We start from the raw sequence: 24,394 nt of genomic DNA, 5'->3' as shown, positions 1-24,394 counted from the left end.
CTCTCGCGCACGCACGACATAGAAGCCCATTTCTCCACCTCCACCTCCACCTCCACCTCCCACTCCTCATACTCATACTCACATCGCGCTTCCATACCCGTTCTGCACACACAGTCAGTGTATAAAACCTCAAGGCTCTCGCGTGAGGAGCGTGTAAGAATTTCTGAAGTTAAGGTCGCGACACGGAAAGCGCTTGGTGTTTGCGGTGGGGAGGAGGGAGATGAAAGTCTGGTGGTGGGAAAGGGGGGTAGGGCGTGGATGATGTTTGGGTGGTTTGGTGGTGGGGAAGCGGGGTGGGAAGATGAGGGGGGAGGGGAGAGGGAGGATGATAGATCGATTACACGGTGTTGTTTGGATGGATCTCGGAAGATGGCGTGTGGGGATATGGGTGTGGATGGGTGTGGAGGGTAGTGTCGAGCTGGAAGTGTAGCGAGGGTATATTTATTCGGATTTCGGGGTGTAAAAGTGCGGGGATTGATATACACCACTGCAATCCAACTTAAGTAGAGCATCGAGCCACTTGCATGCTGGGATACTGACTGAAAGCGTAGTAGTAACATCCACACCTTTACAACGAACCATCACCTCCACAGACCCTACCCGCTTTACCCATCTCTCCTTACCCATCCCCCAATCCTCGCCATACCTCCACTCACCTGACCTCACACAACGCGCCGTCCATTCACTCGACCCCCTACACACCACCCCACCCCAACATTGTGAACGCACAATGCACCAACCAATCAAACATCCGCGTTCAACGCGCATACCAACAGAGTGAATGGCGTGACCGAAGCGTATAAATAAAAAAAACCCTTCACCTTTACGCTTTCCATATCAAGCCACACCAGTGAACATGAGCATGAACACAGTATCATCAAACTACAATGGTTCGCACAACCGCGTCACTAGCTCTCATGCGCACCAATCTGGACCCAAACCTGGGCGACAGCAGAGCGAAGTCGCTCCCCACAGCATCCCCGAGGACAGCGAGCAAGAGCGCCTACCCACCTCCCCAACCCCCCCAAATCCACAGCACCACTCCGACCATCCACTCCGCGACTCCCTCTTCCCCAACCACGACTTCGGCGCCCTCCCCACTCTCTACATCACAAACCGCACCTCCTCACTAAGCACATACACGCCTCCGCCTCCCCCTCCACCCCGCAGTGCAAAACCCATCCCGCGCGTCGTAAACGCTGCGCAGGAAGATCTGCACGTGGGCCGTGAGGCGGCGGTGGGGTTTATGCTGTACCGTGAGGAGAGGGCGAGGGAGATGGGTTCTAAGTCTGAAGCTGTTGGGAAGGGGGGGTTGTGGGGGAGGGTGAGGAGGGCGGGGGGGATGTTGTGGGTTGGATCAAGGGAGCGGAGGGGAGGGGGATGGTGGGTGGGTCGGAGGGGGCCTAGATTGGTTGTTGGGTAGATTGATGGGTGGGGGTGTTGGTGATGCAAGTGGACGGTGTTGGGAAGATTTGGGAGGTGTGTTTTGTATTTAGACGTGTTTGTGTTATATGGGGTTTGAGTCTTTCACTTATATTCACTCCACTTCACTATGTCGTTTATAAAAACCTATCATTGTACATCATCATCGACCCTGTTATCACACTATGAACTTCTTAGCAAAATTGTAGGGAGGCACAATGTCTCACCACTTTGTCTCATTATATACAACCTAATCTGAATCTACCAAGTCACCCCTTTGTCCACCGCATCTCAAACATAACCTATTCAATGCAGCTCCCAACCGATCAAAACAACCCCAATCCCGATCAGAATGACAAGTCCGAACCTAAGCACAGCACTCCTCTACGTCCACGTCCACGTTATACTCTCTTCCCGCCCATCACTGTGCAACCCCCTCAAACACAAAACCCGGCGTCCAAACTGACGTGTCCATCAAGCCTCCCGTCCTTCCCCGCCGTTCCCAAACATAACACTTCTCCTACATCTACTACTAAAAACTCCGCAGACACTTACCGTCCACGCAATATGGAACGAGACCTGTCGGGTATCCGGGAAGAGGATTCCTCGCATTGCAGTTCCTTGACTGCGAGCGTGTGTGAGGAAGGTAATATAGATCCAGGTGTGGGGGGATTGAAGCGGGCGCGGAGTTTGAGGGAGATGGAGAAGATGGAGAAAGTCGCTGGGCGGGTGGAGAGAACTACTGTGCGGGTGTGGAAGTGGGTTGTCAAAGGTAAAGGACGGAAGGAGAGGATGTAGATGCAGATGTGTTTGGTTTAGTTCAAACTCGGATAAGGCGTCGTTAATAGTATATAACACAATATTATGCAGTTCCCGGCTAATAACACAACCCATTCCCTCTACTCAACAAAAGCCGTAAACGCCTTCAGCGACTCCGTGGCCTTGATCCCAATCTCCACCCCATGTCCGACGAAGAAAATATACCCCGCGCTCAACTCATACGTCTTGCCCTCGACCTCCAGCGCGCCCTGCCCCTCGGTAACAATCATGACACTCGGGCCGGCGAGCTTGCCGATCGTCTCCTTCTCACCGGCCTCGACCTCAGAAGCCAACATGCTGAACTCGCTGAGCGGGGGGGCATACATCTTCGTCTTGCCGTTCTTGCTGCGATCGAAAGGCTGGGACGGGAGGAGCGCCTCCTCAGCAGCATGAGGCGTGAACGTCAGGCAGTTAACGAACATATCGACCGAGTCGCGGTCAGCGCGGGGGCAGAAACCCGTGTTGAGCACGTTATTAGAGCGGGCCATGCACTCGATGATATCGCCGGAGAGGTAAGCGTGGATGCCATCAGCGGGGATATATATGCTATCGCCGGCTTTGAGTTGCATGTAGTTCATTGTGATGAGGGCGACGAGGGTGCCGTTGTCTGCTTTGTCGAACTGCGCGGATAGGCGCGGGATGAGGGTTGGGATGTGGGTTGCGGTGCCGAAGGAGGATTTTGGGAGGGCGAGGAGCGCGTCGTTTGTTTTGCGGACGGTGTCTTCGGAGGCTTCGAGCATGGATTGCACGACGTGTTTTAGGGTTTGGTCGTCGAATTCGGGCTTTTGTACCGGTGGGAGGAAGGATTGCAGGGGCGCGAGTTGGAGCAGTTGCTTGATGTCTGCGAGTGGCTTGAAGCCCACGAAGGCTTCGAAGTCACCTAGGGCAAGCGCGATTTCTGGCTTGTGGTTTGGGTCGGTGAATTGATCTGGGTTCTTCTTGTGCAATTTTGCTGCTAGGTCTTTGTTCTACGGTGGTGTTAGGGCGTGCTTGGATGTATTGTGGAAATGGATGGGGCGTACTGGGTGGAGTTGGAGAGGCAGCGCTTTTGCTATTGATAGCACCTTGGGCAGATAGGGGAGGTTTGTATGGCCGAAGGCATCGACGACTTTACTCCCGATCAGCTCCTCGGGGTGTTTGTCGAGCACGTCTTGGAGGTTTTCTCCCGTGGACAGGACGTATGACGGGAGCTCTGGATATGTGCCCATCCACCTGTCATGTGTTAGCAAAGAGTTACAAGTCGTGGTATCAACGCGACTTACATTTCAGAATATGCCGTCTTCTCGTCGATCTTGAAGTCTGTGCCGGGTGTTTTTTCGCACAGTCTCGCAGCCAGCGATTCCTTGCCCTGCTTCCCCCACGGGTACTCGTTGCAGGAGCATTTCAACTGGATGACTTTTTCGACCATGTTGCCAGTTCTTTATATGTATGTGGAGATTTCAGAAAATGGGTATTTCGAGGAAGATTGAATGACAGAGGAAGACGGAAAACAAATGTTCAAATAAGTAATCAAATTCGTATGGAACCACATTCTAGTGACAAGCTCTCGACGTCATAGCGGGTATGCCGAGTTGACACCATGCTGCTACGGAAGCATCTCGAGTAATCATCGACTATCGAAGTGGTCGTCCCCGAACTTTGGATCCGCATGTTCCGCTACTCGCTCGTTCAGATGGCGTCTTCCCAATTGGGGGTTGCTTCCTCTTCCATCACGTCTTGGCGGTACTGGAGTTTGATCGCCAGCTTTCAGTTTGACCCATAATAACTGACCGGCTGTTGGGGTTCAATGACAGCACCGGGTATGTGTCGATATGCTTTTTGTTGATGCAGTCTAGGAATGCCACATGGCTCAGCTGCGGCGGGCTTCGGCGGAGGCTCGATGCACGATGGACGTCATTTGTGGATGAGTATGCATTGTTCCTAGTACATGCCATACTGAGCATATCCGAGTGTTCGAGAAAGATCTGCTTCAATTAGAAAAGTAGCCTCGAGCATACAAACCTCAGACGCACGGCATGGGGGCCATCGCGTGGAACAGGCGCTAAAGCAAGGGTCCCCGAGTCGGCAGAGCCAAGACCAGATAATCTGGCTGTAATTTCCACGCCTACGCGCGAATCTACAGCCAGCCGAATGTTATCTGGAGTCTCGACCTTCAATCCTCGTCTTTCCTCTTCCCCGAGTCGGATCGCCAGCATGGTTTCGTAGCCGTCTGCAACACCCATTCGCCCTCCACAACTGCCCCATCCCCCCTTCGCGATCCCTCACAAGTGGCCTCTTTGAAGCCACACACCCCCCTCCCCCAATCCACAATGCACTTCGCCCTGCCCCCCCGCAAAACGTCGCGGCCACCGCCCTATGCCGCACGGAACCAGGGCGGCATATCCCTCCCGCCGGCGCTGAGGAACTTGCTACGGAGCAGATTGCGCCTGGCCGTCGTTGGCGTACTGGCCTTAATCACATTGCTCTGGCTGAGAGGGGGGTCTCGCGGCGCAAGGGGAGCGGTAGATCTGCCCAAGGTCGCGATAGGGAGCGGCCCGCCCGTCGTCATCGTCACGGTGCTAGACCCCAAGGCCAACCCGGCATGGGCCCAGAAGATCAGGACGAACAGGGAGGACTATGCGAAGAGACATGGTATAACATGCCCTTCCCCTGACACATTACCCGTCAAGCTAACCCTCCCACCCCCAGGCTACCTAACCTTCTTCCCCACACCCACGCAATACGACCTCAAACGCGCACCCCCAACCTGGTCCCGCGTCCCCGCCCTCCGCCACGCAATGACCCTACACCCCGGCTCAACATTCTTCTGGTACCTCGACAGCAGCGCGCTGATCATGACGCCCACGCTCAACCTGCAAACCCACCTCCTCGACCCCACACGCCTCGAGAACCTCATGATCACAAACACCCCCGTCGTGCCGCCCGACAGCGTAATCAAGACCTTCGCCAACATAAAAGGGTCGCGCATCGACCTGATCGTAACGCAGGACAAGGAGGGTCTAGCGCCCACCAGCTTCGTAGTGCGGAATGGCGAGTGGGCAAAGTTCTTCCTCGATGCTTGGTTCGACCCGATTTATCGCAGCTATAACTTTCAGAAGGCGGAGACGCATGCGTTGGAGCATATCGTGCAGTGCGTTTCCCCCTCCCCTTCTCTTTTTTCCACGCGTGTGTGGTTGTGTGCTAGCTAACTGGTTTCCTAGATGGCACGGCACCATGCTCGCCAAACTCGCCCTCGTCCCCCAAAACACATTCAATTCCTATGCGTCGGGCCCTGCGAGCGAGCACGACGGCCAGTTCAAGGAGGGCGATCTTGTCGCGACGTTTCCTGGCTGCGATCGCGATGGGCGGAGCTGCGAGACGGAACAGCAGCCGTATTTCGAGAGGCTGGAGAGGGCGTAGACTGTGTCTTTGAAGAAATTATCGAGGTGGCGGTGGATACTTAGAGGAGGGGAGGGGGGGTTTGGGCGGCATGAAATGGAGATTGTTAGGGTTGGGATTTACGGCGAAAAGAGGCGTTGGTTGGTTGGTTGGTTGGTTGGTTGATGTAGTTTCCAGGTTGAGAAAGAGTGTATGTACATGTACAGATAGACATCTAACACGACCATATCACATCATATCACGGCGTAACGTGTATTCCATATATCAAGCAAGACGAGTAGAGTAGAGAAGCTCATAAATCTTCCCTCTCCTTCCTTTCCTTCCTTTCTTCCATCTACACACCCTATTCATACACCCCCCTTCCCCCAATGACTACGAACCCCCACCCCCCGGCCCCCTCTGCCGCTTAACACTCACCATACTCCTCCTCGGCCGCACCGTCCGCTCCCGACTACTAATCTGCCTCGGCCCACTAACAGCACTCGCACACATGGGTCTGCGCGCGCCGACAAACTTGCCCAACGGGCTGAACACTTCGATCTCGGGGTACGCGAGCTGCCAGTCTGCGAGTGCGTCGCCGGGCGTCACATCGGGTCTCGAGAACGCATCGCCCCTGGCCGGCACACCATCGCTGGTAGACGGATCCCCTTTAGCGAACTCCTCCCGCACAGCAGCAAACGGATCGCGATTTTCTTCCTCCGCGCGCGCGATGGCGCTAAACTTACGGTCCTTATACAGCGCCATCTCGCGCTGGGCAGCGAGTTTAGCAGTACGAGCAGCATTGGGATCTTTTTTGGCCATGCCGACGGGCGACCAGCCTTGCGGGCGGCGGGTTTGTGCCGAGATCTCCACCCAGCCCAACCCCTCGATCAGGATATCCGTGCTCCAGACGCGAAAGGGCAGGTTCTCCGGCTTCATCTTCGCGGCGACAGAGGAGGTAAGCGGGCCAGCGAGCTGCTTGGTAACGTCCCATTTGAGTTGAAACCTACCGGCGGAGGACATTTGCGGGCCGACGTTTGGGGCGAGGATGGGGGGGACTTGTAGGGTGCGGTCGGAGGATTGGGCTTGGTAGTTTATCGCTTTCTCTGTGCGGGTGACGTGCGGGTGGATGGGGGTGAAGGGGTGGACGAGGAAGACTAGCTCTTCTGTGAGCGGGGTGATGCGGATGAGGCCGCCGCCGAGGATGAGGGATTGGCCTGGTTTGAGGGCGAAGCGCGGGGCGTTGAGGCGGTGCGTCATGGTGAGGGAGTCGTGGTCGGCGGGGTGGACGAAGGTTTCTAGACCGGGGGTTGTGCGGGCGAGGCCGGGGAGGTCGACGAGCTCGCCGCGGTTGCGGCCGAAGGGGATGCGGATTGGGGAGGCGGTTGTGCCGGGGAGGGAGGAGGCGATGGGGAAGACGGGGTAGGCTGTGTAGGGTTGGGGGGGAGGGAGGAGCGCGTCGGGGTCTTCGAAGTCGTCTTCTTCTTCTTCTTCTGGGGTTGGTTGTTCGGGCTGGGGGGGCTGGTGGAGGTGTTCCCTTGGCTTGTTGAGTCGTTTTTGGACCTCGTCGTCTTCGTCGGCGAGCTGGCGCTGCATCTGGGTGAGCTCGTCTAGCGACTTTGCACTGGCGAGCATCTGCTCGCGCTCAGCTGTGCTGCGGATCTTGCGCACGTCTTGGTAGTCGGCGCCTCGACCTTTGGGGAAGACGGCTTCGAAGAGATTCGACTTGCCGACGTTGACTTTGCCGACCATCCAGCCTGCGCCTCCGCGTTCCCAGATGTCGTCTTTGACCTGCCGGGTCCACCACCCTCGCTTTGCGCTGACGAGCCTGACGTTGCCCAGACGAGCTTTGTTGTTGTCTCTCCCGAGTGCGTCGCGTAGCACTTCCTGCACGTACGGCATCAGCCTGTCCACCTGCTCTTTCTTGGGGGCCAGCAGATCGGCTCTTGTGACTATGAAGCTGACTTCTGCGATGCGGTCGTTGGCCACCCATCCTTTGTGTTTTGCTCGCCTGTTCTGTGTGCGCAGCTTGGGTATGCGTAGAGACGACTGCAGATTCGGGACGATTGACAGCGGGAAGTCTGCGGCGTCGACAATGTGGTAGATGTGGTTGCGCCTGTGCGGCGACTCGGCGATGGTCTGCTGGATGGACTCGACGGTGGGATGGTGGATGGGCGTGCCCACGCGGTGGTGGATGAGGTTGTGGCAGCGGTCGCATACTGGGGTTTCTGCAGACTGCTTCTCTGCGCCGCCTGGTGCTTCGAGCGTGTCCTGGCCCAGTCCCATCTCTTTCAGCAGCTCTGGGTCCATCTTCTCCAGCGCCTGCGAGTAGATGCTGTCCTCTTCGGTCGCGCCCTCCACTTTGCCATGGTCCAAGTCCAGGTATTCGCGGACCACCCTCCTGTCTATGTTGTAGTAGCCGGCCTCTTTTTTGTCGAAGACTTGTGTTGGCGCTCCACATCCCGGACATGCTCGCGGCAGTGCTCTGCGGGCGACAGGCGCATCCGTCGAGTGTGTAGATGTGTTGACTTCTTGCCGTGCTTGTCTAAAAGTCGAGAATGCCTTCGAGGGCTGGCGTGGTCGCACATTGCGACACGGTGTGGTGGGGGCAGGCACTCGGAGGAGGGCAGGACAGAGGAATGCGGGTATCGAGGCCTGGTGAGCATCGTGGTTCAGCAGCGTCCTGGCTTGTCGCAGAGCAGGTCGCATGCTTCGAAGAACGTCCAGTGCTGAGTAATACGCGTAGTCGATTTCCTGGTTGACGTCCTGTCACTCACTGCCTTGTCTCGCTGCGTCCAAAAAATTATCGGAGTCGGCGCTTGACAGGGATGTGGACCGCCGCCAACCAAGCGTCACATCATCGCGTAAAGTGGCGGAGACATTTGCGTTTCTGGGGAAGCACTCTCAGACCACCGCGACAGCCACTCCTAGCTCTTACCTGATCAAGCGAGCTCTACTCCACCGCTTTTTTCTCATCTGCAATCCACTCCCCCTTCCCATCACATTCACACTCACAATGCTCGCTACTTCAAGAACCGCGCTGCGTCAAGCTGTGTCAAAGCAGCTGACTGTCAAGAGCAGCGTCCGAGCTATCTCGGCATGGTCCCAGGTTCCCCAGGGCCCTCCCGTGAGTGACACGAGCCATTGAGGCACCATGGAAGCTCAAGACATGCTGACTTTTGTCTAGGACGTAAGCTAGACCCATAAGCAATATTCATTCATGCGCACAACTCACCCTCCCCTGCGTAGGCCATTCTGGGTATCACTGAAGCCTTCAAGGCCGACAGCAACCCAAAGAAGATTAACTTGGGTTCGTGCATTGTGGACACCAAAGAGAAGACGTGCATCTGACTCGTGCAGGCGTTGGTGCATACCGCGACGACAAGGGCAAGCCGTACGTGCTGCCGTCTGTGAGGGAGGCAGAGAAGAAGATCGTCGAGTCAGCCCTGGACAAGGAGTATGCCGGCATCACCGGTGTGCCAGCCTTCACCAAGGCTGCTCTCACCCTTGCATATGGCTCTGACTCGGCTCCCCTCAAGGAAGACCTCATTGCCGTCACCCAGACCATCTCCGGTACCGGCGCTCTCCGCATTGGTGGCGCCTTCCTCGAGCGTCACTACCCCGGCCCAAAGACCGTCTACATCCCCAACCCATCATGGGCGAATCACAACGCTGTCTTCAAGGACTGCGGTCTGAAGGTTGAGAAGTACCGCTACTACAACAAGGACACCATTGGTCTCGACTTCGAGGGCATGGTCGCCGACATCAAGGCCATGCCCAAGAACAGCATCGTCCTGCTCCACGCCTGCGCCCACAACCCGACTGGTGTTGACCCAACTGAGGAGCAATGGACCAAGATTGCCGAAGCTGTCAAGGAAGGCGACCACTTCCCCTTCTTCGACATGGCCTACCAGGGCTTTGCCAGCGGTGACACCAACACTGACGCGTTCGCTCTTCGTCACTTCATCAAGGAGGGCCTCCGCCCTGTGCTGTGCCAGAGCTTCGCCAAGAACATGGTATGAGCATCACCGATCTCTCACATTGTCTACCTACTGACATCACCTGCAGGGTCTCTACGGCGAGCGTGTCGGTGCCTTCTCGGTTGTTTGCGAGTCGGCTGATGAGAAGAAGCGTGTTGACTCCCAGATCAAGATCCTCGTCCGTCCGCTATACTCCAACCCCCCAGTCCACGGCGCCCGTATTGCTTCCCAGATCTTGAACGACGCCTCGCTGAACAAGCAATGGCTGGGTGAGGTCAAGGGAATGGCCGACCGCATCATCACCATGCGTGCTCTTCTCAAGGAAAACCTCGAGAAGCTCGGGAGCAAGCGTGACTGGAGCCACATCACATCCCAGATTGGCATGTTCGCGTTCACTGGTCTGAAGCCAGAGCAGATGGACGTTCTGGCCAAGGAGGTAAGTCTTTTGTATTCGCAATATTTGTCATATTCATAGGCTGACCATCATCCCAGCACTCTGTGTACGCGACCAAGGACGGCCGTATCTCGGTCGCCGGCATCACGAGCGACAACGTTGGGCGCTTGGCCGAGGCCATCTACAAGGTCACTGGTTGAACTTTTAAAAACGAGACGGAGCATTTTACCTCAGATTTACAGCCTGTTGGCATGGAGTGGTAGCGAGTGTTCACAGTATTATAGCTAGAGAACTAGCGGCTAGAGTGTATAACATGGTCAGTGACGAGACATGAAACCTGATTCCTCCAAATTCTTCGAGCGTGTCTTTCGAGGGAACGAATTCGGCCCGTTATGACTGTGAAGCTCGCACGTAACCCCCACGTTACCTCGTCGTGCAGCAGTTCTTCTGTACGTGGCAGATCTTGCCCCAGAGCAGTATAGCTTGAGCTTCACCGCGTGGTGCACTGCTTAGCACTCACTACAGCGAATACGCACATACGGCTCAACGCTCCGTTGACTGCTGGGCTTCACCGAAGAAAACGAAGTGGTTCCACTTTGTTCTACCCGCACGCTACCAGACTACCTACACTGCAGAAACCTCGATGGGTGAGCTGACGGAGCTCTCTAAGGGTCCTCTTGGCACGTCACTGATATCCACCCATCTCATGTAGCATGCATTAGCCTGTCGGGTGGACGGCATTCGACGGACAATATAGTGTCTTCTGTGATGCTTCTATGCTCCGCGGGTGCTCTGTTTGCAGCTCGTTGTTCGAGAAGATCATGGCAGATTGTGCACATGTGTGCAGGACTAAACCGACTGATGAAGGCACTTATTGAGCGCCTATTTGCTCCGGCGAGGCCCGGTCAGCAAGACCCCCTGCGCATAACGCACAATCTGCCTCTTGCAGGTTTCTGCGCCATCGACCGTAAGAGAGTACGGGCATCGTGATGGTGGAGAAGGCCTGCCTTGTTTTCCGGCAGTGGTTCGATGAGTCGGGAGAAGTCGCAGTGCTCAAGCGAGCTGGAGTGCGCTTGAAGGTGCCACCATCATCCCTACGACGCGTACCAAACACGACGCAAACACAGCTACCAAATTTCGCTGCCTTCTAACGCAAGTGGAAGAAGCTGCCAAGCGATACAGACCCTGGATAGACGCAGGGTTTCCATGTTTCCATGCGCGGTGACGAAACACGACGGTGACGTAACGTCTCGGATCAGAACCGAGCGCCCGCCCTTTAAATGCATCGTTTGACACCCTCTCGGAGCGTTTCAACAGCGGCAACAGCAGATTCGAACGCTTCCAGGCCCTCTTGGCGCACGGCTATGCTACTGCTGACCAGATGCCTTCCCGTCGACAAGGCAACACGCATCAAGGTATTGGCCGATCGTCCATCGGTTTTGGAGGCTACGGTACCAGGTCAGAGCGAGAATCCACATGAGGTGGGCGCGTTGCTCTTGACCGCTTTCTTTGCGGTCGTGAGGGGTCGTCGTCGCCCGAGGACGCGGTGGAAGGTCAGTCAAGGCGGACGATCAACGGCGTTCTGAGCGCTGCCGATTGACGTCGAGGTATCCACCTGTGATGAGCCTACATCCACTGTCCCCCCCTCGATCGTGATGCTAGCGACCCTTCATATCTCCCGGACCGCGGCCTTGCACGCAGCGTCTTTATTGTGACAATTGCTGCCAATTATTACCTATTTTTGATCTTCGGCCCCCACTCGCAACTGTCCTGCCGCAGAGAGCATAGTGCTGCTTGCGTCTTTCGGCAGTCGAATCAGTCGAGCCCGTCCACTTAAAGCGAACCAGAGGGGCTTAGGTGAAGTCCGGTGGTCTGAAGGAAATCACGAGCGTTTCAGCTTCACGATCCCAACACTCAACACCACGCATATCTTTGCGGTATTACTTTCCCCCTCTGCCAACGGCGTTCACACCTCGGCGGGCCGACCCCTCTTGTCACACACTAAACCGAGCCCTAGGATTCCCCAGTGAATCCATCACGCTATCTACTCGTCCGGCGCAAAAATTATCTGTCGCGCTTACGGTTCTTGTTACTTTCGCGACTCTCCATCGCGCGAGTCGTCGACGCTGTCTCGGCGGGTCTGCGATAGTTCAGCACTGTAAATAAGGCATTTTCGCGAGGTTCCACACGCAATCATGGCCGACGACAAGGTTCGTTGACAGCTGCCCCTCCATCTCATTCGTGCCTGCTTTGCCCGCCACCATGCTTGCATCCTCCCTCATGCGCGTCGCGCATGCTATTCCCCCCCTGCATTTACCCTTTTTTTCAACCTCGCGCCCAATGATTCCCATGACGTTTTCCTAACATCCTGCGACAGACCAACGGCGAGGAGGGCATCATGGCGATTCCCGGCGCGGAGGACCAGATCGACCCCGCGACGTTTGAGCAGATTCTCGAAATGGACGACGACGAGGATGAGCGCGAGTTCAGCAAGAGCATCGTGTACGACTTCTTCGGCCAGGCAGATAGCACGTTTTCCAAAATGGACAAGAGCCTGTGAGTATTTTGGCCACCGCGACACACACACAGCCATAGATGACGAGAAAACATGGTTCTGACACTGCACTTTTAGCGATAAGAAGGACCTCAAGACGCTTAGTGAGCTCGGCCACTTCCTCAAAGGCTCCTCCGCCACCCTCGGCCTGACCAAAGTCAAGGACTCGTGCGAGAAGATCCAGCACTTTGGCCAGATGAAGGACGAGACGGGCACAAAGGACATCACCGAGGAAGAGGGCCTGAAGAAACTCAAGGTTATCGTCGAGCAGGCTAAGAAGGAGTTTATCGACGTGGAGAAGGTGCTTAGGGAATTCTACAACGATGAGGATTGATTTGCTGCGGATGTGGACGCGGATATGGATGCGTGGCTGAGGCTCGGACGCGACTATGACAATGACGAGGGACTTGTGGTGTGGTGTGGTGTGGTGTGGTGGGTTGGAGGGGAGGTAGGGGCAGGGGGAGGAGCTACAACGGCCGCTTCTCAAATATCCTATTCCATCGTATCCTACCGTATCTTGTCCTGTCTTGTCTTGTCTCGTCTCCCTGAGTAGTCACCATCATATGCCCTTTCCTACCGCCGACATACTTCCGTTGTATTTGCTTCCATGTTGTACCTATAGCCAAACAAAATAACCTACTACCCATGCGACACGACATGATCATCGCTATACCCCTACAATCCCCAGCGATTCGAAACATATCCTTACTCTGATGCCCCTTGCGGGGGGTGGGGGGGGGTTTGTTTCGTTTCGTTTCATTCCGTTTCGTTTCGTTTCATCCCCCCCAGCCCTACCTGTACTTGTATGTGTGCCTATACTTGTACGTGTGCCTATGCCTATCCCTACACTTCTACTTCTATTCCCGCAGCAACCTCAAACCCCAACCCCCACGTGTGTGGTGGGTTCGTCATGAATGAACCCCCGCCACGCGAGCGAGTAGGTGGCGGTTACGTCATTGCTTCGCTTTGCATCGGTATGCGCGGTTTGGCTTTCTTTCCCGTTTGGTTGGTTGGTACTAACTAGGCTGGGCCGGGCTGGGATGTTGGTGGTGATGCGGGATATGTACCTGTTGATAATGACAACCCGTTTGGAGATGGATTTAGATCTGGACTTGGGCTTGTAGGATCACGCTATCTAGGTTGATGTTGATATATCGTGCTGTGGGGACTGGGCTGCTACATGGATTGGGGAGGCTTGGGACGGGGAGTTTTGTATATGTTGCGACCTGTCGGATTCAAGGACAGACACGACGACGTCAGCTTCAAGGCCAGACCCAACCCCCCCTCTCGCCCACCATGGGCAAAAAGAAATCAAAATCCGAATACAACTCCTTCCTAGACGGCGAGAAACTACGCGACAACACCAACGTCCGCACCTCGCTCACCAGCTCCTCAAGCGTCACACCTCCCAGTCGCCAAAAAGACGACACACACAACGCAAAAGCAAAGGGCACAAAGAAACCAGCCCTAACACACTTCCTCTGCCTCCCGCTCGTCACGCCATCAAGCCGCCCGCAACTCCACCAAAACCTACAGAACCTAAAGCAAGACCTATCCACCACCGATGCAGCGGTCCCCGTAAAAGCCGTCCGACCAACCGGCACCCTGCACCTCACGCTGGGCGTCATGTCTCTCTCCGACGCGGCGCTGCAAGATGCTATGCTGTACCTGCAAAGTCTCGATTTGGCGGGTTTGCTGCGCGCACAGGGAGATGCACAACTAGATAGCGACGCGCTGACCGTTGATTTAGCGGCCTTGGTTCCTATGCAGGAGCCGCGCAAGACGAGTATATTGTACGCCGAGCCGCGGGATGCGTCGCGGCGGTTAGTTCCTTTTGCGACGGCGCTGAAGGGGTTGTTTACCGAGCGGGGGTGTATGGGTAGGGAGGAGAGAGGGTTGAGGCTGCATGCTACGCTTGTTAATACTGTGTATGCGAAGCCTAAGGGGGGGAAGAAGGGGCGGGGTGCTGGGAAAGCAGTTGTGCATGCTTCTGAGGGCTTGCGAGATTCACAGCACCACAGCGACGATGATACGTCGTCAACGACGGCGGAGATGAAGGAAAGGAGTCAGGGCCATGGACCTGAGGCGAAGAGTTGGCGCTATTTTGATGCGAGGGCGCTGGTTGAGCGGTATGAGGGGGTTGTTTGGGCAGAGGGTGTCGAGGTGGATAGGGTGCAGATTTGTGAGATGGGCGCGAAGAAGGTGTGGAGTGGGGATGGGGAGGGGGAGGGCGAGGTGGTGGATGAGCGGTATGAGGTTGTGTGCGAGAAGGTGATTTTTGGGTAGGAGGGGGTTTGTGGATGGGGTGCTCTACTTTTCGTTATATTGAAGAAATCAGAGTGCTTTGATTTTTCAATCCAACTGCGGGTAGAATCGACGGTGGACTGTCGGTGAAAGACAACCCATGACTAAGCGTCCGCGCTAGCCTTACATATGTAAACAAGCATCCATGCGCTGTACATCGCAGCCTCCGTTTTGCACCTTAATCGCTCTCAACAAACGGTCTAGCGAGGAAAATGCTTCCGCCTGTTGATCCGGCGGTGCTGCAGCGGAATCCTAACTTTGAGGTTCTGTATCAGGATCTTACTGCACGGAAATTAAATGGCGATGGGTCGACGAGGGATACGAAGAAGCAGCGGATGCATGATGAGATTGGAAAGGTGTGTATTTTTTAGGTGTCTGTTTTGAGGGGATTGAGATTGAGGGTGGTCAAAAGAGGGTTGTTGAGCCCAGGACTCTGATTTTGATTGTCCATGTTATCGACGATGCCCAGACGTTGAGGAGACTTGAAAAGCTATCAAAATATCAAACTGGATCAGGCTGACGATATTCAGAGTTTTACAACCGCCCGAAGAGATCTACTCTCATCTCAAATCCTCATCAAAGCCCTCTCAGACCTCCCCGCAAAAACATCAACCCTCCCTCCCGAGCTACACACCTGCATCGAAATAGTCACAGCCCAACTAAGCGGCCACATCCCCCCCAGCGACCGAGAAATCCTCTCCAGCGAGATAACTTTCTTCCTCGACAACATCTCCATGATCGCCGACATCATCTCGCACAACCTCACCCGCGTCGCCGACGTCCTATGCACCATCACAGACCCCACAAACCCACCCCCCATCCCCGACCTAACAACACGAGCCACCACCCTCCACAAAACAGCAACAAACTCCCACCCCCACGCCCTCCACACATCCCGCATCACCCTCATCAACACAGCCTCCTCCCTCCTCGCAACCCACCGCTCCCTCCTCGAATCCAGCATCCGCATCCTCGAGCAAACCCAGCACGGCGCGCTAGCCCGCCACACCAAGTCGCGCGCCGAGCTGCTGCACTCGCGCGCCACGCTGCTCGGCCTGCAGGCTAAGATCCACGCGTGCAGTCACCCGCCGCCCGCGGAGTTTGTCGCCGCGCTGAAGGAGTTCCGCCGCCTGCAGGGCGTGGGCGAGAAGGCGTTGAGGAACCGGGAGGCGCTGGCGAGGAGCGAGTTGGCGCTTTATGAGAGGGCGGGGGAGAAGGGGATGAGGGATTTGGCGCGGAGGAAGGGCGAGCTTGAGCGCGAGATTGGGCGCGTGGAGGGGGAGGTGGGGACGTTGGGTGGGAGGTAGTGATGTTGTGCGTGGTTTATTAAGTGGTTGTATGTGGTTTTAGGCTAGAAGGGATTGATGTTGGAATTTGTAGGCTTTGTCTCGTGGTTGATAGTATGCGTACGTTCACGGGCAGAAGCGAATCACAAAGCACTTTTTTCCATTTTACGCATGAACTAACTAACTCCTAAACCATGCCAGAAGTGAAGTGAAGTGAAGAAAACAAAACCAACCCACGCAGATCCAGATTACGGGAATCAAGCAAGCAAGCAAGCAAGTCAATCCACATCCTCGCCACACCTTTACCATATGTGCGTGTGTGTGTGCGCATACAAAGAAACGCTAGCAAAAAGTAGGTTTCCCGCTCGGCATGCAAGACGAAAGATGCAAAAACGCCAGGTATGCGGGTATCGAGATGTTCCCGGAAAACAAAGGGAGAGGGTATCGAAAGTTCCCGTTCATTCGTGTATTCGTTCATTCATTACACAGCCGAAAACATCGGACTGTGCAGTACAAGAGGAGGGGAAATGGATGGAGTATCGAAGTGTTAAGCTTCGGATGTGAGCGAAAAGGAAAAACATAAACACAGACAGGGATAGGAAAGGTGGGTGGACTTTTCCGGACACAGAGATAGATCCTGGACATGCAGAGGTACAGTGATGGTGTGGATGCCGGTTGTAGAGGGACAGTGACGGTGACAGGCGGGTGTAGTGGTTGGGAGGTTGACGTACGGCGGGAGGATTGTCGAGGATTGTCGAAGAGCATCAGCCAACGATACGGCCACGTCGAAGTGAACCTTACAACTCCAAGCACCCATCGATGGCGTCGACCAGACCCCTGTTAACCAGATCAAACGTAACGTCGTTATCGATCTCATCAACCGGCAGATACACATCCTCCATAGTGGGAATGCGCGCAATCATGTCGATAGGATATTGTTCGACGACAGGGAGCTGATTCCACGGGATACCAGGTGGGCCTTCTTCCCTCGGCAGCGGCAAGAAGCGTCCGACGCCCGTCTTCGCCCGGTCATCGCCCTCCCACTTCATCTCGCACTCAGTGGGCCACGGGGCAATCTCGTCCTTGCCGCTCGTCCAGTCGAGACACCAGATAGTCTGCTCGCCGAGGATGCGGCCGTAGTTGCCGCGCTGGTCGAAGTTGGCGTCCGCGAGGCCGCACTTGCGCAGCGTGTGCTGGACGTCTAGCGATATGGAAAGGTGGAGGAGGTGTGCTTCTTCCTTCGACTTTACTCGCGCGGAGAGTCTGTGGGCTTCGGCAATGGCCATGGCTTCGAGGTGGGCGATGTAGTCGCTGAGCTTCCATTTCGAGACATCAGCGCTCTTGAATAGGCGTCGCATCGAGTTGCGGATTACCATGAAGTCGGTATGAGCTTGTGCCTCGGGAGACACCCATGTGTGCGAGTTGCGGAAGCCTGCGACCCCGCCTCCGCCTCGAGTGCGTGCGTTGTAAGTAGGACCCGAGGGATAGTTGCGGTTGTTGCGAACAGGGTGGTGCGGAGCTTGGCTGTATTGGCTGGTGTCATTGTGGGTTTTGGAGCCGCGCTGATAGGGGTTGTCGTAGCGCCCCATACCGCCTTTGAAGACAGGAGAGTTTCCATTGTCAATGGCAAGGTTCTCAAACGCGAGGTCGTTGACGCTTGGAGGACTGCTGTAGGGGGCGTCATGATCGCCGTTGGAGGAGTTGTGAAGAGTGTCGCCGCTGTTGTTAGAGGCCAATGAGGAAGATTTGGAGTGCGTAATGCCTTGTTGGCTTTCTTTGGCATCGACGCCCTGATGACCACCATCGCTAGATTTGATGTGACCGGCCATTGGAGGTATCTTGATTAGAAGCAGATGGTGATGTATGAGGATGGCGGAAGTTCAGGCCGTGAGCGGACTGGAAGAGGACTTGAAGACTAGAGCTTCTTAGGGCTTCGTCGAAAGGCGCTGGTGGGCGATGAAATGGTCGCGTTGGTAGAAGAAGGAGGCTGTGGTTGATGCAGAAAGGCTGGATATAGATTCGAACCTCCAATGAGGAACCTACTGACGCCAAGGCACGCGATATAGAGGCAATGAGTGGTATGAGTGATAGCCTTTTACTCGTGTTAGTTTGAGTTTATTGCACTGCCCATGATATCGTCATCGCGTGCACACTGGTAGAGATTTGTGGGTAGACAGCATGTGATGAAAGTGCAGCACATCTTCCCAATATAAGGTAACCAACCAAAGCGAGAGTTTGTCTCTTCACCGCTCTATGCGACGAGAACAATCTCAAGTAAACGTAAGAGGAAGCACTGGCCACGTACCTGGAGATCAGAGCGTTCGCAGCGGGGTTGCGCCCGATTGGGACTGTCACTGAGATATTTCAACGGGAAGCTTGAAGCGTGCTGGCTGCCAATACCCGGGTGAGCGTAAATAACAGTGATCGGAGACACACCAGTTGATTGACTTACAAGAAGTGAGTTGATGTGAGAGGTTATAAGATTCCAAGAAGCATGGAGCTCATGAGCACCTCACACACTGAAGGAGTGACGATGATGCCTGAGGTCAATAGGCGTCCGCGACCGGATTTACCTGCTGTCAATCAAAGAAGCGGGGCAGGTGATGTCGTCCGTCTAGTTGCTGGCTACCTATCTTGCTGGCAGGACGGACAATTCGTCACAAGGCTGCAGTAAGACCCTGCTCGTTGAACAAGCGGTGTCGAGAGCGGTGCGCAGAAAAGCTATCGTGGCGGTGCGAAGTCGGAAAAAGCTGAAGCAGAACGGTCTACGTGAGTCTATACAGCGAGGCGGCTTCAAGTTGGACGCGAAACGGGAATGCTGGATATGCCAAGGGTGAAATTTGCAGAGGTAGGTCGGGACGAGAGCTCGAGAAGTAGGGCGCGGTTGATTGCTGAGCTGGAGCTAGGGAGCGGTCGTCGGAAGGGTGAGGAGCGAGCGCGGTTGAAAAAGAGCGTGTCGGCAAAAATTTCCACGGGAGCGGAGCAGTGAAGAACTGATAAAAGGCCTGGCGGTGGTCGAGGTCCGTTCATGCACGAATGACTGTGAACCCAAACTCTTCGAGATCAATGTGACGTAGTTACCTGTTAGTGCAGCCTTTCACCTTCGTAGGTTGCCAAAAGCTCGTTGGCCAGAAAATGATAATATGGAATATTCAAGGTTGCGTACGTTCATGAGGATAGGATTGTCGTAGAAGGCCGATTGATAATGGTACGAGTGGATAGAAGCGTAGAGTTGAATAAGGGGACCGAACACTCGAGTCTCCAGAGCTACCCATAGTTTGCAAAAAAATACATGGAAGTTACGTTTCGTGGTTATGGCAAGTACTACTTTTCAATGTCTTTCTCGGGTCGAAATGAGCCTAGGAAATAAGTGAACCATCCTGCGTATTTCTACTCCTCACAGAGTGGTGACTGACACCGAGCACAGATAACGACGTTGATATCTCAGAGTTGTTTGATCAGCCAAAGAGAATTGCGCCTACCATCTGCTCCAGTCGAAGCTTCCCGGAGGACGCTACATGGTTGTCGGGATAGCATCTAAGAGGAGCACAAAGTTTACGCCCTTCAGCGCAAGCTGCAACTACAGAAGGTCGAGGTTCAAAGTTCACTATAGGAGACAACGTCTAGAAAGGTACGTTATGGTACACTAAAGGAAGAGCAGAGGGACGTAGTACAAGTGGGATCCATGGAGAGATGAGGTTAAAACGGAGCATGGCTTCGCACAGCAGTGATTGGCCAAAACGATCGGGTTGGGCGCTACGCCGCAGCCACTTTTGATCGCCTTAGCCCCATCTTTTGCCATGCCGACCAGAGGACAACGCGCGCGCTCGCTGTCAGTGTGCTATTTGGGGAGCGAGTCCGTGATGACGAGTCGTAACTTGAGAGCTGTGCTGATCATGGCATTCAAGCCTTCAAGTTCAACGGCGACGTCGAGGACTTCACAACGCAAGATGACGTGCGATCTTAGCTGCATAAAACAGGGCATTGAATGTGGCACAAGGGAGAGGCGGCCTGCGACGCGGCCGTGCGGCGAGAACCTACAAAACTATTGCGTCGCGCATCATCTGAACCTTGAGCACCTCCTCTACTAACGACCGACACCCAGAGGCCGTGTTCCCTTGCGCTCGACAAAATCTCTTCCCTGCGACGGCCGCGTACGTCACGAGGCAGGCAGCTCGTCCGAGCTGGCCTCTTCGCGCTCGTGCGACCGTGCAACCGTCGAGGGCCGTGAGCGCAAGTCGTGGAACAAGGACACCCGCGTAGACAACACGCGACAATCACTCGAGGACAGAAAGGCCCAAAATAATAGACGTTGCCAGCCAAACAATGTTCTAGCGTCTTGTTTGGGGTCTTCCCCAGCCCTCCCGTCTGACCAGCAAACGACTGGACGAGAGTGGCCCGCTCCTCCAAGGGCGCCTATTTGGTCCACCACCGAACCTCAAGTCGCCTGTCCTACCTAGAGCCTCTCGGACCGTATGTGCTGCTGAAACGATCGAGTCGAGCAGGCCTCTGTGAGGTGCCATTGGGTGCCAACCAGCAGGCCTGTTAATGATCCTCGCTTTCTCGCGGTACGTAAATTCTTCGCTTCATTCACTGCTCAAGTACATATCCGCTTCGTGGCCAGTTGGCCTCCTTCACCAGTTTCTACTTCACTTGCTATTTTCTTTTGTTGCATTGTCCGGAGCGTTGGGTTTCCTATTGTTCTTTCTATTGTCTTCCATTTCGCACAATACTTTCCATCTCCAACGACCTGTCTCTGGTAGACTTCTTCAACCGCTAGACCCTCTTCACGATATTTCTGTTGTCGACTTTCTCCGAATCTTGACTTGGCTGGTCCTACTGTCATATCTAATACACCCTCCAGACCACGTTTTCGCAGCCACATCTCTCCGTCATGGCTTCCTCTACGAACCAACAGCAACCCTTCCCGGCTGTACCTCCATCTATGTCCGCTGGCGATCATGAGATGCGAGACTACTACGCCCCGCTTAATGCACCACGACCTACTATGAACCAAACACCAAACTTCAAACCATACCTCGGCCTTCGAGCTAGACTCTCACAAATATGGATCAACCGCTGGACCATCCTCCTCCTCCTTGTCCTCGTCCGCCTACTCGTCGCCATTGCGAGCACCGACTCAAGCCTCGTTTCCGCTCGCCGAGAAGCCCTCAGTGCTTGCACTCAAGTCGAAAACATGGGCAGCTCCATGGCTTCCATGCCTCACTACATGGCCAAGGGTGTCAACGAAATGACCGCTTCCGGGGTCGAAAAGGCAGTGCGTGGCCTCCTGGCCATGCTAGAGATGAGCGTTTCAAGCGTCGAAGAGATTGTTCTCTTCGTCATTCACATGATGACAAACACATACCTCTGCCTCATCACCCTGGCCGTAAGTGGCAGCCTTCACGCTGCAGTCGAAATCGGCGACGCAATCAGCAAGAACCTCAACGAGACCATCAACGATGTCACCGACGACATGGGTGACGCTGTCAAGTCTGTCACAGACGGAATCAACTCCCTCCTCTCCAAGGTCAATTTCAATTTCGGAGATGGATTTAGCGCACCAACTGTCAACCTTGACCAACAGATCGCGAAGCTGAAATCTCTTGAAGTCCCGCCTGAGTTGCAGCAGGGACTTCAAGAGCTGAACAGTTCAATTCCGACTTTTGAGGACGTGAAGAACTTCACAGACAACATCATTCGCACACCTTTCGAAGCAGTCAAGAGCCTGATCCAGAACTACACTTTCGAGTTCGACCGCGACCTACTTCCCGTACCAGAGAAGGACAAGCTCGATTTCTGCTCCGAGGGCAACTCCATCGGCAACTTTTTCGACGACCTCATTACGATGGTTTACAAAGCACGCAAGATCGCCCTCGGTGTACTCATCGCTCTCGCTATCCTCGTTTGCGTTCCGATGGCCTGGATGGAAGCCCGCCGATACCAAAAGATGGAACTACGTGCTGCGCTTTTCGCAGCAGGTCACGAGGGCATGGATGTGGTCTATTTGGCCTCCCGCCCGACTTCCTCCACTCTCGGTCTGTGGGCTGGCAAGCGCTTCGGCTCAGCTCGACGACAAGCTATCATCCGTTGGGCATGGGCCTACGCTACTTCTGTCCCCATGATGTTCCTTCTGTCTCTGGGCATCGCTGGCCTGTTTGCCTGCTTCTGCCAATATCTCCTGTTGAGGGCTGTTCAAGACAAGACGCCCGAACTCACGCAGCAAGTCGCTGACTTTGCCGGAAAGGTCGTCACATCTCTCAACAACGCATCCATGTCTTGGTCTGAAGGCGTCAATGGCGCCGTCGGCAAGCTTGATGACAAGATCAACGATGACATCTTCGGCTGGGTGAACTCCAGCACCACGGCAGTCAACGACACTCTCAACGGATTCGTGAGCGAGATGAGCAGCACCCTGAACACGACGTTCGGCGGCACAATTCTCTACGACCCAATCAAAGAAGTGCTCAACTGCTTGATCGGACTGAAGATCGCTAGCTTCCAAAACGGTCTCACCTGGATTCAAGACAACGCCCATGTCAGCTTTCCCGGCGTCGCCAACGACACTTTCTCACTCGGCGCCCTTGCTGAGGTGAGCGACTCCGACTCCGCTGCCGAGCTGCTTTCCGATCCAAACGGCAAGGCAAAAGACGAGATCACCGAAGCTGTCAACCGCGTTCTCGAGCAGCTATTGAATGGCATTCAAACCGAAGCACTCATCTCCACCGGCCTTATCTTGATCTGGCTCTTTGTTGCCCTCGGCGGTTTCGTCTACGCTTCAACTCAACTTTTCCGCCGCGACCTCGAAACGGGCACTGCCTATGTCATCGATCCGTCCAACGACAACCATCCCAAGTCTCACGATTACCCCACTGCTGCGCCACCTCAGTACGTTGCCAACGACTACCACCCCAACAAGGCTGCCCACCTGGCTGCGCCTTACGCGCTTCAGCCCAGACCGTTCCCCGACTTCGGCCCTGACTCTCCCATGGAGAAGATCGGCCAAGTAGGTGTGTGCGCAGTGACCGAGTCGTCTCGCCCCGGCCATCTACGATCCAGCAGTTATGGCCAGGTCAGCGATCCCTCGCCCCTCGATGAGAAACACAACCCCTTCGCGGAAGACCAACCCCACCGAGGAGGACGAAACCCGTTCCACTAAACGACCCATTTGTCGATAACCCCTGCGTCTGCCACTGACCTTTCGGCATGCCTTCTGTGTCTCCCGGCAGACAAAGGAGTTTACCCCCTCGACGACGTGACTGAGACGTAATTGCTCAGACCGAACTTTTGGATTTTTTGAAGTTTTCTTTCCTCTCCAGGTCGATGCGCTTTGCGCTCTCTGGAGATTACATTTTTTGTATGTCCCGGATGACGGAGCTTCGGTTCCTCTCCGCGGATGCGAGTGGTGTTCTATACCTACACACCTTTGCCAATCACCCCCCGTGTATTTTTTGGATTATATGTTTGTGTCAGTGCTCTGCTTCAGCGGGCTGCGGTGGATTGATATCCCCTCATCGTCTCTTTTCTTTTATCTGGAAGCAGTTTGTCGCAGAAAAAAAACGTTTCCATGTCAATTTCTCGTTTCTCAAACCCTGCAAGACTGTACCTTCCTTTTCCTTGATCAGAGACAATGTGCTGTGTGTTATATCTCCTATCGGTATGTCTGTCCCCGAGGTCCCTTACGCCTGACTTCTGATCCGGCGCCTCCTCGCCCCCCGTTTCCCTTCTGCGCGCGCGCCCCCGAACCCGCTCACCCGCCTCCCCGTGGCTTGCCCGGTTGGCCGCTGAGCCGCTTCGGGCGCCCCCGTGCAGTCAAGGCCGCAACGGCCGGCTTGGCTTGTGTGCTGTGCATCGAAACCGGCAATATGTGGATATGATCGTTCATTCGCCGCCCTCGTTCCCACGCTTTCCGCGTAACTCACCGGCCCTTCTGGCTTTTTTTGTATGCTTCGCACCCGCTGCGGCTGTTTTGCTGAGTTGGAAAGGAATCGACAGGTGTCGTGCTGATTGGTAACAAGCGTTTTTTTGCTTTCCTCCGTTTTTGTCTGCCCCTACTTGTACCTTTGCGGGATCGATACAGTGGGGGCGGCGAATCTGTTTTTTCGAGTTGAAAGTACGATGTATTTGTGTTTGCTTGTACGGCTGGTTGAAGCTGTCCTCGTCCCCTTTGGATGCAGGGTTGGTTTTGCGCGCTTGTTCGCGCCGTTTTGAGTTGATCCTGTGAGCGCTTGCGCCCGGGACTAGCAAGACTGAATGATTTTTTTGGAGAAGTGCGTGG

General features: G+C 55.0%; 11 protein-coding genes across 11 annotated transcripts; 7 read left to right on the top strand and 4 right to left on the bottom strand.

Annotated features, from left to right (window-relative positions):
• Positions 1 to 856: 856 nt before the first annotated feature.
• On the top strand, positions 857 to 1,423 carry P153DRAFT_383943 (uncharacterized protein; the record flags this gene model as incomplete). Its single annotated transcript, XM_033670287.1, has 1 exon — positions 857 to 1,423. One exon carries the CDS (start codon positions 857 to 859, stop codon positions 1,421 to 1,423), a length of 567 nt encoding a protein of 188 aa, XP_033525104.1.
• An 898-nt stretch (positions 1,424 to 2,321) lies between these two features.
• On the bottom strand, positions 2,322 to 3,649 carry P153DRAFT_287690 (mannose-6-phosphate isomeras-like protein; the record flags this gene model as incomplete). The annotated part of the gene is made up of 3 exons (XM_033663556.1): positions 2,322 to 3,209; positions 3,264 to 3,453; positions 3,504 to 3,649. 3 exons carry the CDS (start codon positions 3,647 to 3,649, stop codon positions 2,322 to 2,324), a joined length of 1,224 nt encoding a protein of 407 aa, XP_033525103.1.
• A 301-nt stretch (positions 3,650 to 3,950) lies between these two features.
• On the bottom strand, positions 3,951 to 4,463 carry P153DRAFT_383941 (uncharacterized protein; the record flags this gene model as incomplete). The annotated part of the gene is made up of 2 exons (XM_033670286.1): positions 3,951 to 4,205; positions 4,254 to 4,463. The coding sequence occupies 2 exons, from the start codon at positions 4,461 to 4,463 to the stop codon at positions 3,951 to 3,953; spliced, it is 465 nt and encodes a 154-aa protein (XP_033525102.1).
• P153DRAFT_365382 (glycosyltransferase family 34 protein) lies at positions 4,252 to 5,902 on the top strand. The gene is made up of 3 exons (XM_033667815.1): positions 4,252 to 4,872; positions 4,930 to 5,371; positions 5,442 to 5,902. The coding sequence occupies exons 1-3, from the start codon at positions 4,551 to 4,553 to the stop codon at positions 5,638 to 5,640; spliced, it is 963 nt and encodes a 320-aa protein (XP_033525101.1). The 5' UTR covers positions 4,252 to 4,550; the 3' UTR covers positions 5,641 to 5,902.
• A 9-nt stretch (positions 5,903 to 5,911) lies between these two features.
• P153DRAFT_430060 (uncharacterized protein) lies at positions 5,912 to 8,381 on the bottom strand (the record flags this gene model as incomplete). Its single annotated transcript, XM_033672820.1, has 2 exons — positions 6,037 to 8,381; positions 5,912 to 5,953 (listed from the first exon to the last, which is right to left on the bottom strand). The coding sequence occupies exons 1-2, from the start codon at positions 8,305 to 8,307 to the stop codon at positions 5,912 to 5,914; spliced, it is 2,313 nt and encodes a 770-aa protein (XP_033525100.1). The 5' UTR covers positions 8,308 to 8,381.
• A 224-nt stretch (positions 8,382 to 8,605) lies between these two features.
• On the top strand, positions 8,606 to 10,340 carry P153DRAFT_365380 (aspartate aminotransferase mitochondrial precursor). Its single transcript, XM_033667814.1, has 5 exons — positions 8,606 to 8,734; positions 8,848 to 8,908; positions 8,959 to 9,614; positions 9,667 to 10,014; positions 10,071 to 10,340. The coding sequence occupies exons 1-5, from the start codon at positions 8,615 to 8,617 to the stop codon at positions 10,170 to 10,172; spliced, it is 1,287 nt and encodes a 428-aa protein (XP_033525099.1). The 5' UTR covers positions 8,606 to 8,614; the 3' UTR covers positions 10,173 to 10,340.
• A 2,030-nt stretch (positions 10,341 to 12,370) lies between these two features.
• P153DRAFT_287099 (phosphotransmitter protein-like protein Ypd1) lies at positions 12,371 to 12,860 on the top strand (the record flags this gene model as incomplete). Its single annotated transcript, XM_033663507.1, has 2 exons — positions 12,371 to 12,528; positions 12,605 to 12,860. 2 exons carry the CDS (start codon positions 12,371 to 12,373, stop codon positions 12,858 to 12,860), a joined length of 414 nt encoding a protein of 137 aa, XP_033525098.1.
• A 962-nt stretch (positions 12,861 to 13,822) lies between these two features.
• Positions 13,823 to 14,812, top strand: P153DRAFT_287774 (uncharacterized protein; the record flags this gene model as incomplete). The annotated part of the gene is made up of 1 exon (XM_033663561.1): positions 13,823 to 14,812. One exon carries the CDS (start codon positions 13,823 to 13,825, stop codon positions 14,810 to 14,812), a length of 990 nt encoding a protein of 329 aa, XP_033525097.1.
• Positions 14,813 to 15,042: 230 nt separating this feature from the next.
• P153DRAFT_274627 (uncharacterized protein) lies at positions 15,043 to 16,116 on the top strand (the record flags this gene model as incomplete). The annotated part of the gene is made up of 2 exons (XM_033662930.1): positions 15,043 to 15,186; positions 15,361 to 16,116. Coding segments are annotated over 2 exons (900 nt in total), but the record flags the coding sequence as incomplete, so codon positions are not given.
• A 797-nt stretch (positions 16,117 to 16,913) lies between these two features.
• On the bottom strand, positions 16,914 to 17,945 carry P153DRAFT_374595 (uncharacterized protein; the record flags this gene model as incomplete). Its single annotated transcript, XM_033669528.1, has 1 exon — positions 16,914 to 17,945. The coding sequence occupies one exon, from the start codon at positions 17,943 to 17,945 to the stop codon at positions 16,914 to 16,916; it is 1,032 nt and encodes a 343-aa protein (XP_033525095.1).
• A 3,065-nt stretch (positions 17,946 to 21,010) lies between these two features.
• On the top strand, positions 21,011 to 23,275 carry P153DRAFT_383933 (uncharacterized protein; the record flags this gene model as incomplete). The annotated part of the gene is made up of 1 exon (XM_033670285.1): positions 21,011 to 23,275. The coding sequence occupies one exon, from the start codon at positions 21,011 to 21,013 to the stop codon at positions 23,273 to 23,275; it is 2,265 nt and encodes a 754-aa protein (XP_033525094.1).
• Between the last annotated feature and the right edge of the window lie 1,119 nt (positions 23,276 to 24,394).

Source organism: Dothidotthia symphoricarpi (assembly GCF_010015815.1).
Source record: "Dothidotthia symphoricarpi CBS 119687 unplaced genomic scaffold P153scaffold_7, whole genome shotgun sequence".
Taxonomy (NCBI): domain Eukaryota; kingdom Fungi; phylum Ascomycota; class Dothideomycetes; order Pleosporales; family Dothidotthiaceae; genus Dothidotthia; species Dothidotthia symphoricarpi.
This window is presented reverse-complemented; position numbering and strand designations above follow the sequence as displayed.